At 39.2% G+C, this 19,630-nt stretch overlaps 1 protein-coding gene across 3 annotated transcripts in view; it reads right to left on the reverse strand.

Annotated features, from left to right (window-relative positions):
* Positions 1-19,630, reverse strand: part of LOC124802732 (intraflagellar transport protein 43 homolog) — a 120,762-nt gene that overhangs the window by 5,387 nt on the left and 95,745 nt on the right. For 2 of the 3 annotated variants that reach the window (XM_047263701.1, XM_047263703.1), the window contains exons 6-7: positions 605-677; positions 387-522 (exon numbers count right to left, since the gene is read on the reverse strand). In XM_047263701.1, coding sequence (XP_047119657.1) covers positions 387-522; positions 605-677 — 209 coding nt within the window. The remainder of the gene's footprint in view (positions 1-386; positions 523-604; positions 678-19,630) is intronic. The other variant, XM_047263704.1, reaches the window with a different exon arrangement.

Here is a 19,630-nt window from a genome sequence, read left to right on the forward strand (position 1 = left end):
AGGAAAGAAAACAATTGTGAAGTGAACCATAAAACAATTAGATGCATGGCCAAGAGAGAAAAAGGAACAGCAGATTATAAAAATTTTAATAATATCCCACAGCACACAATACCTAAGCAACTCAGTGGTACAAAATGCCACCTGGGAGAGAATGAGTATGCTAACATGGAGAGAAAAGATATTTTCTCACAGGTCTGGATAAAAACTACAAAAACAATGCAACTGTATTAACTGAGGCACCTACAAACTCAGTAATATTTGACAGTTACAAAGAAGACTCTGGCTTAATATTTTATCTGGTAGTGTAATGAATACAAACAGGTATTTTATTTGGTAGTATAACAGATATGAACAAGAAGTTTTTGAAACACAAAATCTTAACTTACCTCTTTTACATCATTTTCTGGTCTAAGGCTTTTTGTAAGGAGCTGTAAATTAATGTTATCAAGAGTCCCAAATGCTGAATGTTTGAATAGATCGGAGTCAAGCTCCTTATATGCTGCTACTTTATTCAGATTGACCCTGGGGGGGAAAAGAATCATATCTTTGGTAACTACGCAATTAGCTGCACAACCAATCATAACATTCCAAGTATAGCACTTACGATGGAGTACTGGCAATCTGTGTTGTCAAGTCTTCATCTTGTATGTCATCCAGGTCTGGTATCACTGGTATATCTGTGAAAATACGACACAATATTTACAAGGAACGGTTGCTTAATTGCTCATTATATATAGAAAAATCATAAAGTTTTCGTACTCAAGCATAATGCTGAGATTTAAGCACCAGAAATTTACACACTTCTGTAAGAAGTTCAAAAACATAGGTCCTATTTTGTTATTAGCACAGAGTGTTTGGCTATGACTGACCTATTTTCCCGTTGATCTAAAACCAAAATGAATACAGCCAGAGACATGCAACAACACATAGCCCAGATAAGCTGATTTGTCACTTGATATGTTTAGTTTCCAATGAGGTTGGGGAACCAGGATATTTAAGTTACTGAAACAGTACTCATCCAATGAGACAAACAAATTGTGGTATAATTTTCCATGTTTTCATACTCCAGTGTAATGTAAAGATAGTTCATTATTTTATGTACTTGTAGCCACACATCTGGGTGCTCTTGATGAAATTTTTCTGTAGTGGAGGGGACAAAGCAGACTCCTACTGCCACTCTGGAGATGGTGGGGAAAATTTGAGTTCAGACAGTGCACCTTTCATGTTTTTTGTTGCACAATAGTGATGTGTGCCTGGTGAAGGCACTAAAGTTATAAACTATAATGTGTAATGGAGTCTTCAACTTTTTTGAGTTCTTTACTTCTATGCATTCAAAGAGGAAGTGTTTGTGTCTGTGATGTGCAATGCACACAATTCTCTTATGCAATGCATTTTCTTCATGGCTGACACAGATATACCTAGATCCACCTCCTCCACTACTGAATTCATTAAATAGTTTGACTAGTTTAAATAAGAGGCACCATCCTTAATAGAAAAATGAGAGACAATAATAAAAAATGCAACACCGCTGATTTTATTCGCTGTATTGATTGCACTGAGACTTCAAATGCCAACTAACTGTAAGGAAATTATACACTGCAAAATGCCTCCTCTTAACAATCCAGCTCATTGTTTCCAATGTTCTCAAACCCCCAGAAAAAATTCTTAGTACTATGCTTTACAAGAAAAAGTAACAGAAAACATACAGGAAAAAAAAAAAAATGACATTTCAGTTGAGCTGAAGATGCATAGCAGTTGATTGTACTTTTTTTTAATAATTCACTATTTGGCACACTCACACACATTTCAAACAAAATTACCAGTTAAGGCCACATCAGCCATCTTTAGATCTACAAGAATAGATCTGAGGATGGCGGATGCCAGCCAAACAGGTCATTTCATTTTGCTTTAGTCTTACTGTGCTGGCCAACAAATTATTTTTAAAAAACCACACATTTCAGTTCCCAAGTAAACAATGAGATTTATTTCCACCTTGGCATAGTGCTCCAAATCTCTCCCTCTCCCCCTCTCCCCCCCCCCCTCTCTCTCTCTCTCTATCCTCCAAACCCCCCCCCCCCCCCCCCCCCCCCCCCACTGCCAACATCACTTCCAGATAAGATGAGAGCTCTGCAATCTAACATAAGGCAGTTACCTGATTAATAACACCCACTTGGGCTAAATCACTACACGCTAGCCTTTGAAAAACAAAAAGACTATGCCTGAAAAAAGAATTTACTGTTTCAAATATTTTTCTGTATTTGTCTTGATGACTTGAAGATACACAAGACCGGTTGTAGGTTTCTCTTACCATGGATTCTATGTTTTGGGGTACAGTGTTTTCTGAAGTGTGACTAACTGCCAGTTGTAAATAATGACATACACAACACACATGTGTGAGATTTGGCAGTCCACAATCTGTTTTTAAAATTCTGTGTAGCCCATTATTCACTTCTTTTTTATGTCCATTCTTCTGATTGAAGGTCAGAGGGTCTTCGGCCATGTAATAGAATGAGACACCTGCAGCTATTCTTCCAATGTTATTTATTATATAGCTACTCAGTTTCGGTGCTTCAGTACACCATCTTCAGGCCTTAACTGACTTTGATGGGGTTAACTCCCTTCGTATACACGATGCCACCAGTGGCTGATGTCTATGAACTAATTTCTGTAGGCTGTAGCAGCGATGTTGTGCCTGCAACCATTTACTTCAATTTATTACCATAGTTATGTCATTAGCAAGTTGAGACTGGATAAACTTCACATAAGTACAGCATACTTAATGTCATTTGGTATGGCAGTGCATTGCTTAGGGTGTCCAATTTGCTGCTTCAGTGTCAACAAACTCATTTAAAGTGTACAGTGGTTTTAGGTGTAGATTTTTTGACATCTTTCTTCGAGATTTCACCACATCCAAGGACTGCACTTAGTATTTACATGGTTGAACATTTTACCCATTCAACCACCTATTCATTCCTATCAGAACTAATGTGTTGTCTGTGCCTATTCCAATCAAATTTTCAATTTCCAGGTGGTTGGTCAGATATTTTGCATCAGCTTTTTTGATGGGAGTAAGCAATAAAAATGTTGACACAATTATTTTTGTGATTCACTATTAATATCTTATTGCAATTCCTAGATGATTTAAAATACTTATTTCACTGGCTTCGTTCATCAGCAGACTTAATTTTTCATTACTGATATCAGCTCGCAGTACTTCCATGAAGTGTGGACCCAACACTTCACTTATTATGTTTGAACACTTTGTTCGATGTAATTGTAAGTCTGTGGTGGATTTAGAGTCAGAAAATATATTTTCACGCAATTCTCCCAGATGTTCCACAGTCAAAACTGAACAATGTTAGTGGCAAGGTCTTCTGTGCAGATTTTATGGCAAGTCTCATGTTGTGTTTCATGGTTTCAGGGTGGTTTTTTTAAAATTTTATTTTATTGCTCAGTTTAGCATAAAATTCAGTTTGGTAGTAGCAACACATGCCTTTAATATTATTCCAAGGAACTGGTGTCAGCCATCCCTTAAATTCAGGTTTATTCTCCCATACATTCCTGTATTTTTGTGTGTAGCACTCGAACGAAAAACTTTAAACTATTACCGATTCTATCATCATTATTTACTAAGGTTTAAATTTGTATCATTTTTTGGCACATGGTGGCTGTGTGATATGATTGTTGTTCACACTGGCTGTACCTATGGTGTTGCAAGTTGGTCAATACCACCTTTGATGCTTGAACAAAAACTGTCACTGCGCTGATTTCATCTGCCTTTGAGGCTTTAACAAAAACTGCCAACTCTTTGATTTCATATATGTTAAATTACTGATGTTACTCAGTCAAAACTTAACTTTTGCTGAGCTATGGACAAGTTTATCTTGCTTCCACTATTTTGACATCTGGAAGATAGTTGTATAGGTGCATTCCCATGTATGTAACCCCTTTCTCATATCAGCTGGTTCAGTGCTGAATTACTCTTAATTTCTAGCAATTCTTGGTTTCATATTGGTGTAACTGCTGATTTTTTTTGTTAGAGATTACTGAGTTATTTGGTGAATGTTAGCATTTTGTAGATGTAGACATTTACTGCTGTTAGGCTGTTCAGTTCTTTGAATTTTGGTCTACAAGTAGTACACCTCTTTTGCCTTGTCATTATGCAGATGGCCTTTTTCTGTATAATAAGGATCTTATTCACATTTAATGCGCTCCTCCAGAGTTAAATGCCAAAGGACATAATGGAATAAAATAGTGCATAGTAATATTTTATCAGGGTTTCCATGTTGACAATTTAACTTAACTTCCTGATAGCAAAACAAACCAAGTTGAGCTGATGACGTACAATACGGATGTGCTCTGACCATGTCATTTTGTCAACTATGCAGGGACCCAAAAATTTTGCACTTTTCACTTGCTCAAGTCTGTTGCCATTAATTTTAAATTCTAACAAATTTTGTTTGGTCTTGCTATTTTTAAAACAGATAAAATTGATTTTTTTTTTTTTTGTAATTTGGTTCTAATCTATCACTGTAAAGCCATTTATCAAGATAACGAAGAATCCCTTGAGTGTTTAGAGCACATTCTTCTATATTTTCACCCTTTATCACAATGTTGGTATCATCAACAAAAAGGATGATTTTATTTTGGATACCACTGGGAAGATCATTTACATAAATCAACAAGAGTAATGGCCCAAGCACGCTTCCTTGTGGTACATCGTGTATAATTTTCTTTGTATCCAAGTAAAATTTATTCACTTTTTCATCTGTTTCCACTTTCTGATACCTGTTTGTCAAATAGGATCTCAACAAGTCCAACACAGTACCACTGATCCCATATAATTCTTTCTCCAGAAGTAATTTGTGATTTACATGGTCAAATGCTTTAGATAGGTCACAAAAGATCCCTATTGTAGTTTCTTCCTTGTCAAAAGCATCTAGCACATAGTGAAATCTTGTGCAGCAGTAGCGGTGGACTTATTTTTCTAGTAACCATGTTGACTTTCATCAACCTGTTGTACACAATGCATTCAAAGATTTTTGCTAATGTTGGTAAAATATTCACAGGTCTGTAATTTTCTGGTTCTCTTGCATCACTGTTTCTGAATAAAGGTATTAACCTTGCAGTTTTAAGGCTTTCTGGAAACACCCTCTCTACCATTAAATACTTTGGCCAGAGGTTTAGCTGTAAAGGCAGAAGACAGTTTAACAAGCGTATTTAATATCCCATAAACATCCTGTATCTTAGTGTTTTCCAAGTTCTTTATAACTCTAATTACTTCTCCTTTACTGGTAGGAAACAAGTAAATCGAACTACTTAACGGCTGTTATTTCAGCTTTAACCCATTTAAAGCACTAGTTGCTGAGATTGTGATATGTCTGTCGTATGTTTGCAGATATTTATAAAGTAGTTATTGTAGTTATTGAAGACATTCACTACTGATTTAGGGCTTTTTATTAAGGTGTTATTCCAGCTTATTTCTTTGGGCCAGTTCTTTTTATTCCTTTTATGACCCATTTCTCCATTTAAGATTTGCCATGCTGTCCTTGCCTTGTTTTCTGAAAGGCTGATAGCCTTCTCAATAGCCTTTTTCTAAGCACATTTTATGACTTTGTGTTATATTTTCTTATACCTAGTATAATACATAATGATATTTGAGCCTCTGTTTTGCATTTAACTAGTCTATGCAACTCTTTGAACCTACTACTTGATACCATAATGCCCCAACTTATCCAGTTGTTGTTATTTGTTTTACTAGAGACACAGTTGTTTTTGTAGTGGAAAGCATCATTGACGTATTCACAATACTTAGTTATAAAGATTCTAGCACTTTTTCCATTGTTTTTATCAAATATTTTGGTCCAACTTTTCTCAATAAGATTGTTTGTGAACTTATTTATGTTTTCTTTGTATAGAGATTGGTATTTAATATTTTCAGTTAGAGGAAGGTGTAAGTAGATGAATGACAAACACTAGCTTCACTTAATGAAGGTTTATTCAGCACTTGCACATACAAGAGAATGGAGCAAACTGCCTCCGGTAAGAACACATACGGTATATACCAGGTGGTCCATTGATCGTGACTGGGCCAAATATCTCACGAGATAAGCGTCAAATGAAAAAACTACAAAGAACGAAACTTGTCTAGCTTGAAGGGGGAAACCAGGTGGAGCTATGGTTGGCCTGCTATATGGTGCTCCCATAGGTCAAACGGATATCAACTGCGTTTTTTAAATAGGAACCCCCATTTTTTGTTACATATTCATGTAGTACATAAAGAAATATGAATGTTTTAGTTGGACCATTTTTTTTTTTTTTCACTTTGTGATAGATGGTGCTGTAAGAGTCACAAACATATGGCTCACAATTGGTAACAGGTAGGTTCTTTAAATTAAAATACAGAACATAGATATGTTTGAACATTTTATTTCAGTTGTTCAAATGTGATACATGTACCTTTGTGAACTTATCATTTCTGAAAACACATGCTGTTACAGCGTGATTATCTGTAAATACCACATTGATGCAATAAATGCCCAAAACAATGTCTGTCAACCTCAGTGCATTTGGCAATATGTGAAACGACATTCCTCTCAACAGCGAGTAGTTTGCATTCCGTAATGTTCGCACATGCATTGACAATGCACTGACACTTGTTGTCAGGTGTTGTCAGTGGATCGCAATAGCAAATATCCTTCAACTTTCCCCACAGAAAGAAATCCGGGGACGTCAGATCTGGTGAATGTGTGGGCCATGATATGGTGCTTCGACGACCAATCAACCTGTCATGAAATATGCTATTCAATACCGCTTCAACCTCACACGAGCTATGTGCCAGACATCCATAGTGTTGGAAGTACATCGCCATTCTGTCATGCAGTGAAAAATCTTGTAGTAACATCGGTAGAACATTACATAGGAAATCAGCATACATTGCACTGTTTAGATTGCCATCGATAAAATGGGGGCCAATTATCCTTCCTCCCATAATGCCACATCATACATTAACCCACCAAGGTCACTGATGCTCCACTTTTCACAGCCATCATGGATTTTCCGTTGCCCAATAGTGCATATTATGCCGGTTTACATTACCGCTATTGGTGAATGACGCTTCGTCGCTAAATAGAACGCACGCAAAAAATCTGTCATCATCCCTTGTGCCCAGTGGCAGAATTGTACATGATGTTCAAAGTCATTGCCATGCAATTCCTGGTGCATAGAAATATGGTACAGGTGCAATCGATGTTGATGGATGTAGCATTCTCAACACTGACGTTTCTGAGATTCCTGATTCTCACGCAATTTGTCTGCTACTGATGTGCGGATTAGCCTGCGACAGCAGCTAAAACACCTACTTGGGCATCATCATTTGTTGCAGGTTGTGGTTGATGTTTTACATGTAGCTGAACACTTCCTGTTTCCTTAAATAACGTAACTGTCCAGCGAACTGTCCAGACACTTGGATGATGTCATCCAGGATACCGAGCAGCATACATAGCACATGCCTGCAGGGCATTTTGGTCACAATAGCCATACATCTACACGATATTGTCCTTTTCCGCAGTTGGTAAATGGTCCATTTTAATACGGGTAATGTATCATGAAGTAAATACCGTCTGCACTGGCGGAATTTTATGTGATACCACGTACTTATACATTTGTGACCAATGCAACGCCATCTATCACAAAGCAAAAAAAGTGGCCCAACTAAAACATTCATATTTCTTTATGTACTACACGAATACGTAATAAAAAATGGGGTTTCCTATTTTAAAAAACACAGTTGATATCCGTTTGACGCCATCTAGCGGACCAACCATAGCCCCATCTGGTTTCCCCCATTAAGCAAGACAAGTTTCGTTCTTTGTAGTTTTTTTGTTTGATGCTTATTTCGTGAGATATTTGGCCCAGTCACGATCAATGGACCACCCTGTATACAGCTACAGAACATTCCAGTACAATGACTCTTGCCGTCTGTGGATACTTCTAGAATGTATTCGAACCGAATATAGAAATTAAAATGTTTCAGTTTAGGTTAGTTTTCAACTCACGATCCTCTATGCAACAATCTAGTATCATAACCACTACACTATGGTGACTGCACTACTCGGCTTCTTCTGCGACATTGCTCCCTCGTTAAGAGAACAGCATCTCGGTGTTACGTCCTCGTAGTCCAGGAACGAGTCATAGGTCCTCCAACTCCCAATGACTGATGTTCGCCCTGGCAGTGATCTTCTTAGAACTTCCCTTGCCACTACATTCTTTGGTACCTTTCCGCTTGTTGCCTGTCACTGGAGCTTCAAATTTACGCCGGGTTGCAGGATCCTTATAGGGCTCCATTCGAAGGACGTGGACCATATCTCTGATCTTTCGTCATCTTGTGTCGGGGTTGAAATCTTCAACTTCATAAGTAACATCAGACAACTGTCTTACAAACTTATAAGCTCCAGAGAAGCACCTGAGGAGATTCTCAGAGAGACCAACCTTTTGAACAGGAGTGAAGGTCCAGACGAGATCACCAGGCTGGTAGACAACAAGGTGGTGGCTCGCATCATACCTTCGGCAATTGTTTTCTTGAACCTGCAGCGAGCGGAGTCGAGCTAACTGCCAAGCTTCCTCAACTCTGGTTAACACCTAGCCGATGTAGTCGTTGTCCATGTCATCAGGGTGTAACGGAAACACAGTGTTCATCATCGTCATCGCCTCACACCCATGCACCGGGAAAAATGGCGTAAATCCTGTGGTGTTGTAGGCAAACGTCACAAAAGGTAGCACCTCATCCCAGTTTCTCTGCTCAGCATTGACAAACATTGATAGCATGTAAGCCAAGGTCTTATTAAGGCATTCAGTAAGCCTGTTAGTTTGCGGATGGTAGGCACTCATCATGTGATGAGTAATGTTGCACCGATGGTTTATCTCTGTCACAAGATTCGATTGAAAAACTTTCCCTTGATCCTTAATTAATGACCTTGGGGCACTTTATTTTAATACAATGTCTTTTACAATGAATTTGGCTACCTCGAATGCTTCGACTGTTTTCATAGCTTTTGTAATGGCATAGTGTGTCAGATAATCAGTGAAAACAATAATCCAATAGCAGACATTGGAAATCATCCGAGGAGGTCAATCCCAACATGCTGGAAAGGCATTTCGGCTGGTGGAATTGGTATGAGTCGACCAGGTGGTTCCTGAGGAACTGCCTTTCTCCTCTGGCAATCTCGACAGTGCGACACATAATGATGAACACTCCTGCATGAACTGGCCAGAAAAATCTCTTGCAGATCCTATCGTATGTCTTAATAAATCCTAAATGTCCAGCCTCAGATGTGTCATGGAATTTCTGTAGAACATCTAAGTGCATTTGTTTAGGAATCACTGGTAGCCACCTCTTTCCTAATGCAAAGTAATCCATTAACTACCTTAAATTGTCCTTTCAGATGCTCTGACCGATTTAAGGCAAGCATAATTTGAGATACCTTGGCATCCTTCTTCTGCTCAGCAGAGAGATCCTGGAGTGCAGTGAGACAGTCACTATCTTCATCAAAGTCTTGATGGTCTTGCACAGGGTTTCTTGAGAGACAGTCAGCATCTTGGTGTTTTCTCCCACTTTTTTACACTATGGTAATGTCATTCTCTTGAAGACGTAGTGCCCACCTGGTGAGTCATCCTGTTGGATCCTTAAGACCTGTCAACCAACAAAGTGAATGATAGTCTGTAACAACTGTGAATGGTCTTCCACAGAGATACTGTCTTATATGCAGATGGCCCAGATCACAGCAAGACATTCTCTTTCTGTAGTTGAGTAGTTTCTCTCGGCTTTTGTAAGTGCCCTAGAAGCATAGGCTATAACCTTCTCTTTTCCATCCGAAATTTGCACCAGAACAGCACCGATCCCATACCCATTGGCATCTGTGTGTAGTTCTGTAGGAGCTCTCTCATCATACAGACCAAGTACAGGGTCAGTCGTCAGAGCTTTTCCCAGCACATCGAAAGAATCTTGCTGAGCACCACCCCAGATAAATTTAGCATCGGCTTTTAACAACTCTTGGAGTGGCCTGGCTTTTTCTTTGATAAAACGACGGTAATTAGAACACAATCCGAGGAAGCTTCTCACATCTCTAATACTTTTAGGAATAGGAAATTCTGTTATAGCTCTCACCTTTTCTGGGTCTGGCTGCACACCTTCATTTGACACAAGGTGCCCAAGTATTTTGATTTCTTTTGCTCCAAAGAGACACTTTCTTGGTTTAAGTTTCAGTCTGGCTTGTTGGAGACACTTAAGAACGACCCTCAGTCTTTTTATGTGTTCATAAAATGTCTCTGAGAACACTATAATGTCATCTAAATAACAAAGACACACCAACCACTTCAGGTGCCTTAGAAGATTATCTGCCATTCGTTCAAAAGTTGCTGGTGCATTACACAAACCAAATGGCATTACCTTAAACTCATACACGCCCTCAGGGTGATGAATGCAGTTTTCTCATGATCAGCCTCATCTACTTTGATTTGCCAGTATCCTGAGTACATGTCCATGCTTGAGAAAAACTTAGCCCCCTTCAGACAATCTAGGGTATCGTCAATTCATGGAAGAGGGTAAACGTCCTTTTTAGTTATCTTGTTAAGCTTCCTGTAATCAACACAAAAGCCCAACAGCCATCTTTCTTCCTGAAGAGAACCAGTGGTGACGACCATGGGTTCTGCGAAGGCTGAATGATGTCATTTTTCATCATTTTCGCTACCTCGTCGTGAATTATTCGACGTTCTGTTGCTGACACATGGTATGCTCTCTGGCTTATTGGTTGATGGGCTCCAGTGCTAATCCGGTGCTTCACCATCGATTTGTCTAATTTGCTCTTCACCTGTGGATTGAAGCATTCAGAGAATTCTTGAAGAATGGCAAGCAGCTTCTTCTGTTGTTCCTAAATGAGATCTGGTGATAGACGAGCTAGAAGATCTTGTCTCCTAATGGTAGCACTAATTGTGCCCACAGACATGGCATGGGAGGTTTCTATGATGCTCAGCTGTTCTGCAATTAATGGCTCAGCATTTGCTATGCTCATGCATCTTGGAAGACTCTGCGGTTCTCAGCAACAGTTAACTATCCACAATTCACCGAATCCATTCTGAAATGAGATGACGGAGGCTGGGATGACCAAGTTATTCTTCAGTGGTATGGTTCAAATGGCTCTGAGCACTATGGGACTTAACAGCTATGGTCATCAGTCCCCTAGAACTTAGAACTACTTAAACCTAACTAACCTAAGGACAGCACACAACACCCAGCCATCACGAGGCAGAGAAAATCCCTGACCCCGCCGGGAATCGAACCCGGGAACCCGGGCGCGGGAAGCGAGAACGCTACCGCACGACCACGAGATGCGGGCAGTCGGTCAGTGGTATGCTTCTCTTACATTCCACTACAAGATCCATGGGTTGATGCGTGGCATGACACATGACAGCTACCTTTCTAGCGCTGACTGCAGTAATGATCACTTCATCCAGCACACATAGTCTCCACACACGCGGATGCGCATCTTCCTGTCCACAGTATCTCATCTCGTCTAGCATAATCTTCGAGCGACCACAATCTATAATTGCTTGAGAAGCTAACTTTCAAACAGTCCCATCCAAGAACGACATGATTACACTCTTGTAAGATGATGAATTCTAAGGGCTGTGTATGGCCACTTATACCCACACAAATGACACATCTTCCTGTAGGTTTTACATACTTCCCATTAGCCACCCTCATCAGAGATGTTTTGCTGTTGACAAATACAGTTTTCTACAACTGGCGATGGTACTTCTGCGAAATGACTGAATATGATGCTCCAGAGTCCACAAGAGCTTGGACTGGTCGGCCATACATGAGGATATCGACGTAATTTCCTACCATTTATGTAGTGATCGACGGCGGAGGATTTTTCTCTTCGATGGTCTCACCTCCAAGGAAGGTGATCGGCTGGAGCTTCTAAATGGCAATGGAGACCTTGATCGACGTGATGGGGAGAGTCCTCTCCAGTGGCTATCTTGCGGTGAAGGTGTCCTATGTCGTCCTGCACCCACATCTTCTTGTTCATCTTCGTCGTCCCAGAGATGGTGTCGGCTAATGTCTCTCTGTTGTTTTCTTGTGCAGGCATCATCAAATATCCGTTGCCTTTCTTGGCAATAGCGCACCTCATGTCCCAGTCGTCCGCAGTGGAAACATACTGGTTGGTTATCCTGGGTTCTCCAGACATCAGTCTTCCTTGGTTACCCAACAGGTTCCTCATGCGGCATTGTAGGAGTGTAACTTCGCCTGGATCTCGACTTTTTTACTGTTTTGAAGGGAAATGAAGGACGAGAAATTGGGTTCAATGTCTGTTCCAGTTCCTCCCTTATGACCTCATGGAGCGTCTTGGTTTTTGGCTCGCCATGCGATCCAAGTGCCTTCTGAACGTCCTCTCTCACTATCTGATGAAGAACACTTTTGAAATCAGTTTCTTCCTCCGTCACAGACACTGTGATGACATTTGGAAGCCGTTCAAACTTCTTGCATGTAATTCTTTTTTAATGCATTGTCTCGATATACTGGCACCATTTTATGAAGTTGTCTGCTGTCGAAACCTCCTTCAGGAGCAGGGCCCTCAGCAACATCCTTCATGAGATATGCAACCTTATCTTCCTTCTTCATTCAAGGATCCACTGTTTCACACAGCTCCAAGATGACTTGAATGTAGGATGCTGTCATTTCTCCTGGATGCTGTGCCCTGCACTTAAATTCATTTTCAGCCTTGCACTTCTGTCATTGTGCGTTGCTGAAATACTTGTACAGTTCCACCTGGAATACTTCCCAGCTTCTTAACTTCTCCTCGTTGTTCTCATACCATTACTCGGCAGTGCCCTCTAAGTAGAAAAATATGTTAGCCAAACACACAGTGTCATCCCATTTGTTAAATTTGGCTATACGCTGACATATCTTCAGCCACTTCTTTGTATCTTGGCCATCACCACCAGAGGACCCAGAAAGATGTCTCATGTGGTGGCACACAGTTGCTGTCATCATGATGTCTTCTTTTTTTTCTGTTTCTGATAGATTGCGATCTGCTGAATATGGCTTGAACTCAGGTTTCTCGCCACGTTAACGGCGGCTCTGTCGTGGCATGATGGGAGCCACTGTGTCGTCGATAACGTATGGTATCCCAAGTTCCAATGCCCAGTGCCTCCACCAGAATAATGTCACATAGTGGGAGGTGTAAGAAGATGAATGATGAACACTAGCTTCACTTAACAGAGGTTTATTCAGCACTTGCACATACAAGAGTGCACAGCGAACTGCCTCCTGCCAGAACATGTATGGTAGACATACAGCTACAGAATATTCCAGTACAATGATTCTTGCCATTTGTGGATACTTCTAGAATTTATTGGAACCAAATAAGGAAATTAAAATGTTTTAGTTCAGGTTAGTTTTGAACTCACGATCCTCCATGCAACAACCTAGTATCATAACCACTACACTACGGCGACTGCACTGCTCGGTTTCTTCTGCGACAATATTATACTTTCTGTTCATCCTGCAAACGATATTAAATATACAGAGTAGTTTGTGCTGAAAGAAATAAACAAAGTATACAAGACGAAGCTAACACCTAATGGTGAAGTTTGAAAAGTAGTGACAAGATTGAAGGTGACACTTAAAAGATTTTTTTCACAAATTTTAGCCTGTGGGTGTAAAAGTAAGTTTGAGTTTCACAATTTTAACATTTCATTCTCCACTGCAACAAATATATTTATTTTTCTGTGGCAAATTGAAAAACTAAACAACCCAGTCAGTTACATTTACTTGTTGCACACTGCTTATGACAAAACAAAATCAGCAACCACATCACTCTGTCTATCTGTTGGAAGTACTCTCAGAAGGTGGTGGGTCGATTTCAGTAAAGTATTCACTATCATGTAGCCGGATTCTTCAGGATGATTTAGTACACAAATTGTGTGAAATGCTTCTATTCAACATTTTAAATGCTTACTTTTAATTGCGGGAATAAAGCATATGTGGCATACCAGAAGACACTAAAGATTTTAGTATGCAACAAAGATGAAGCCAGTTACCTCAAACAGTACCTATATCAAAGACTAGTCGGAACACTTCTAGGAATAAAATTGTTATAAAAGAGATTGCAGTTTATGATGATGCAGCTGATGATTGCACTGAAATTACAGGGTGCTGCAAAAAAATTGGATGACTTACAAGCCGAACTATGTAAACGAGGCTATAGGCCTACCCCCAATCGATCGGGATATTATTTAAGACACGTTCCCAGACAAATCAGCACAGAGGAAGGAAAAAATCACATGGTAAATATTTCTGTTAAACTGCGGAAACCAGTCTCTACATTTCATGTAAAAATACAGATGGCAAATTCCCATTGCCAGTCTACATTTTATATCCTCTCTACTTCGACCATCATCAGTTATTTTGCTCTTCAAATAGCAAAACTCCTTTACTACTTTAAGCATCTCATTTCATAATCTAATTCCCTCAGCATCACCAGACTTAATTCGACTACATTCCATTATCCTCATTTTGATTTTGTTGATGTTCATCTTATATCCTCCTTTCAAGACACTGTCCATTCCGTTCAACTGCTCTTCCAAGTCCTTCACTGTATCTGACAGAATTACTATGTCATCGGCGAACCTCAAAGTTTTTATTTCTTCTCCATGGGTTTTTATACCTACTCCGAATTTTTCTTTTGTTTCCTTTACTGCTTGCTCAATATACAGATTGAATAACATCGGGGACAGGCTACAACCCTGTCTCACTCCCTTCCCAACCACTGCTTCCCTTTCATTTCCCTCGACTCTTATAACTGCCATCTGGCCTCTGTACAAATTGTAAATAGCCTTTCGCTCCCTGTATTTTACCCCTGCCACCTTTAGAATTTGAAAGAGAGTATTCCAGTCAATATTGTCAAAAGCTTTCCCTAAGTCTAAAAATGCTAGAAACGTAGGTTTGCCTTTCCTTAATCTTTCTTCTAAGATAAGTTGTAAGGTCAGTATTGCCTCACATGTTCCAACATTTCTACGGAATCCAAACTGATCTTCCCCGAGGCCAGATTCTACCAGTTTTTCCATTCGTCTGTAAAGAATTCGCGTTAGTATTTTGCAGCTGTGACTTATTAAACTGATAGCTCGGTAATTTTCACATCTGTCAACACCTGCTTTCTTTGGGATTGGAATTATTATATTCTTCTTGAAGTCTGAGGGTAATTCACCTGTCTCATACATCTTGCTCACCAGATGGTAGAGCTTTGTCAGGACTGGCTCTCCCAAGGCCGTCAGTAGTTCTAATGGAATGTTGTCTACTCCCAGGGCCTTGTTTCGACTCAGGTCTTTCAGTGCTCTGTCAAACTCTTCACACAGTATCGTATCTCCCATTTCATCTTCATCTACATCCTCTTCCATTTCCATAATATTGTCCTCAAGTACATCGCCCTTGTATAGACCCTCTATATACTCCTTCCACCTTTCTGCTTTCCCTTCTTTGCTTAGTACTGGGTTTCCATCTGAGCTCTTGATATTCATACAAGTGGTTCTCTTTTCTCCAAAGGTCTCTTTAATTTTCCTGTAGGCAGTATCTATCGTACCCCTAGTGAAATAAGCCTCTACAGGCTTACATTTGTCCTCTAGCCATCCCTGCTTAGCCAGTTTGCACTTCCTGTCGATCTCATTTTTGAGACGTTTCTATTCCTTTTTGTCTGCTTCATTTACTGAATTTTTATATTTTCTCCTTTCATCAATTAAATTCAATATTTCTTCTGTTACCCAAGGATTTCTAGTAGCCCTCGTCTTTTTACCTACTTGAACATCTGCTGCCTTCACTACTTCATCCCTCACAACTACCCATTCTTCTTCTACTGTATTTCTTTCCCCCATTTGTGACAATTGTTTCCTTATGCTCTCCCTGAAACTCTGTACAACCTCTGGTTTAGTCAGTTTATCCAGGTCCCATCTCCTTAAATTCCCACCTTTTTGCAGTTTCTTCAGTTTCAATCTACAGTTCATAACCAATAAATTGTGGTGAGAGTCCACAGCTGCCCCTGGAAATGTCTTACAATTTAAAACCTGGTTCCTAAATCTCTGTCTTACCATTATATAATCTATCTGATACCTTTTAGTATCTCCAAGATTCTTCCATGTATACAACCTTCTTTCATGATTCTTGAACCAAGTGTTAGCTATGATTAAGTTATGCTCTGTGCAAAACTCTACCAGGTGGCTTCCTCTTTCATTTCTTAGCCCCAATCCATATTCACCTACTATGTTTCCTTCTCTCCCTTTTCCTACTCTCGAATTCCAGTCACCCATGACTATTAAATTTTCGTCTCCCTTCACTACCTGAATAATTTCTTTTATCTCATCACACATTTCATCAATTTCTTCATCATCTGCAGAGATAGTTGGCATTATTATAAGAAACCTTAATCCTTGGCTGCAGTCTGGGACCATGGTCGGTGTTCATTTTATCTATAAATGACAAACACGTGTACCAATAGGTATTACAGCAAATACTCAAGCACCAATATTAATGCACCTTCACTACCGTGTAAAATTACTGGATCATGTTTTCTTGGTCACTGAGAAACATATGCTTATTACCTCTGTATATGTAGGTATTGCAGTAAACCTGCAATCTTTAGCTGACACACTCTGGGCCTACATTCAAAGCGATTCATAGCGGAAAAAATTCTTCCTCTATTGTAGAGACTCGTGACACAGACATACTTTCTGAATTACCTGCATTTGAAAAGTTAATGAGAACTGAAGGTTTTGTAAAAGGCGTGTTCATTTTCACTTGTGATGGTGGCCCTGATGAAAATCCACAAAACAAGTGAGTTTCAGCTGTACATCGTTTCAAAGATTTTGACATGGGTGCTATTCATATTGACACAAATGCTCCAGGAGGAAGTGTATTTAACAAAGTGGAATGACGAACATTGCCTGTTAGTTGTGAACTTACTGGTGTGTGTTAAAAAAGTTTTGGTTCAGATCTTGATTTCAGTAATAGAACTACAAAATTGGAGCTAGAAAAACAGAATTTTGAGAGTGCAGACACCATGTTGGCTAATATTTTAAGCCAATTGGCTATTGACGATTTTCCTGTGGTTGCCAAGTACTTTGGGCCAACAGATACCAGACTGAATATCATACAGGCTCGGACATTGAAAAATGACAATACTTGGTACGCAAATCACGTACATGAATCATAATACTTTTTACAAATTGTAAAATGTAAGGGTGTTGCTTGTTGCGCTGTGCGATGATCTAGCCTGTGGCAATTATTATGAGAGGGGTTTCAGACTAAAGTTGGGTATGTACGCACACATAGTAAATGAAGACTTCGAAGGTAAATTTGCTCTGCTGTCACTATAGCTATCTTTGGATCTCTATGGGTCATCACATGTGTATCAAATCCCGTATGATGTGTGGAACATATTTTTCATCATACAAAGCCACTCCCAACACATGCATTCATATTAGAGCCAACAACAGTTTTTGCCCAAAGATTCCTCCTCAAAGGATTGCAACTAGACTTGTTAGGGAAGTTCTTTGATAAACAATGATGATGCTATATGGTTGGATGAAGATGATGTGGACACACTGAATGTTCCTAACAGCCAAATCAAGAAAAAAGTGACTGCTATGGCAATCATAAATAATATAAAGGAATGGCTCAAAGTCCTTGAACACAAGATGATTAAATTTTGTGTAATTTGTTTCATTTGTTATGTTTTGTAAATTTTCCAAAACGTTTGATTTATTCTTAATTTTATGAAAATCAAAATATTTTGCATAGAAACACATGAATAATTTTTGGACTACTGTTTTAATTTAATAATTTCTAATAATTTCTAAAAAGTGCAAAATACGTTACGTGACTCCAGGGGAGAAGCAGATCACACAAATGTGACCACCTGTGACAAGAAGAAGTGGGGTGAGGGGGAGGGGGGGGGGGGGGAATCTCCAGAAACCATGAAATTCATGAAAGATAATTTATGGATGGCTCCTAAAACAGAACTGGGATTCCATCACGGTCTGGAACCCTATTTCTTTTCGGCTGCTTCAATTGCTTTTCAGCACCAGGGATGTTTATTTCTATGTCATCCATTGGGACAACACAGTATCTAAAGACATTGTAAAACTTACCAACATATGCACACACACATCTATTGCACTTTCAGATGAGTGACCGTGGTTTTGAACATAAGACCTAGAACAGTAGCTTAACTTCATGCTTTGACTAGGAAGCTCTAATCAACACACACAATTTACTGAGATAATCAATAAGATTGATACAAGATCCCATATTGTCTGTTACATACATTTTTTACTACAGAAATGTATAAAACATTACAAACGATACATACACTCATCAGATTTTATTTAAATTTACAAGACCTAGCAATCACATACTCATTGGTTAGTGTTGAGCTGTTCATTTTCTTGAGCAAGTTGTTCCTGTTGAGGACTTCAGTCTGAAGACTACTGTGACGCAACTCTCCATTAATCCATCCTTCCATTACCAAATTGACAATTCCTTGATGTCTCAGGATGTGTTCTATCAACCAGTTTCTTGTTTTAATAAAGCTGTACTACCAGTTCCTTTGCCCCCAATCTGAGTCACTACCTTCTCATTTGCTATTTGATCTAACCAACTAATATTCAGTGTTCTTATATAGTATCATATTTCAAAAGCTTCTGTCTTCTCCTTATCTGAGCAGAACTACTTGTTGTCCATGCTTCATTTCTATACAAGGTTACACACTCCAGACAAGCACCTTCAGAAAAGATTCCCTAACAGTTAAATTCATATTTAATGTTAATAAATTCCTCTTTTTCAGAAATGCTGTTCTTGGTATTGCCAATCTACTTCAGCTTCATCAGTTATTTCACTGTCCAAATTCCAAAACTCAACTAATACTCATATTTTCTCGTTTTTTAATCTAATTCCCTCAGCAGTACTTGGTATAATTCAATTACACTCCATTACCCACTTCTTTTCAATACACTGTCCATTCCGTTCAACTGTTCTTTCAAATCCTTTGCCATTATAATTTCACTGGCAAACCTTAAAGGTTTATTTCTTCTCCATGAACTTTAATTCTCTTTCCAAACTTCTCTTTGGTTTGCTTTAGCACTTGGTCAATGTACAGATTAAATAATATTGGAGATAGGCTGCAACCCTATCTCACCTCCCCCCCCCCCTCCCCCTCAATTATGGCCTTTCTTTCATGTCTCTCACCGACTCTTATAACTGTAGTCTGGGTTCTGTACAAGTTGAAGGTAAGATTTTAGTACTTGAATTTTATACCAGCCACCTTCAGAATTTTAAATAATGTATTCCAGTCAGCATTATAAAAAGTTTTTTTCTGAATCTACAATTACAGCAAATGTAGGTTTACCTTTCTTCACCCTATCTTCTAGGATAAATTACAGGGTCGCTATTGCCCCGGGTTTTCCTTCATTTCTCCAGAACCCAAATTGATCTTCTCTGAGTCAGCTTCTACCAGTTTTTTCTTACGCAAATAATTTGTGCCAAAATTTTGCAACCATGACTCATTAAACTGATGGTTTG

This window comes from Schistocerca piceifrons, chromosome 6 (genome assembly GCF_021461385.2).
Source record: "Schistocerca piceifrons isolate TAMUIC-IGC-003096 chromosome 6, iqSchPice1.1, whole genome shotgun sequence".
Classification (NCBI taxonomy): Eukaryota; Metazoa; Arthropoda; class Insecta; order Orthoptera; family Acrididae; genus Schistocerca; species Schistocerca piceifrons.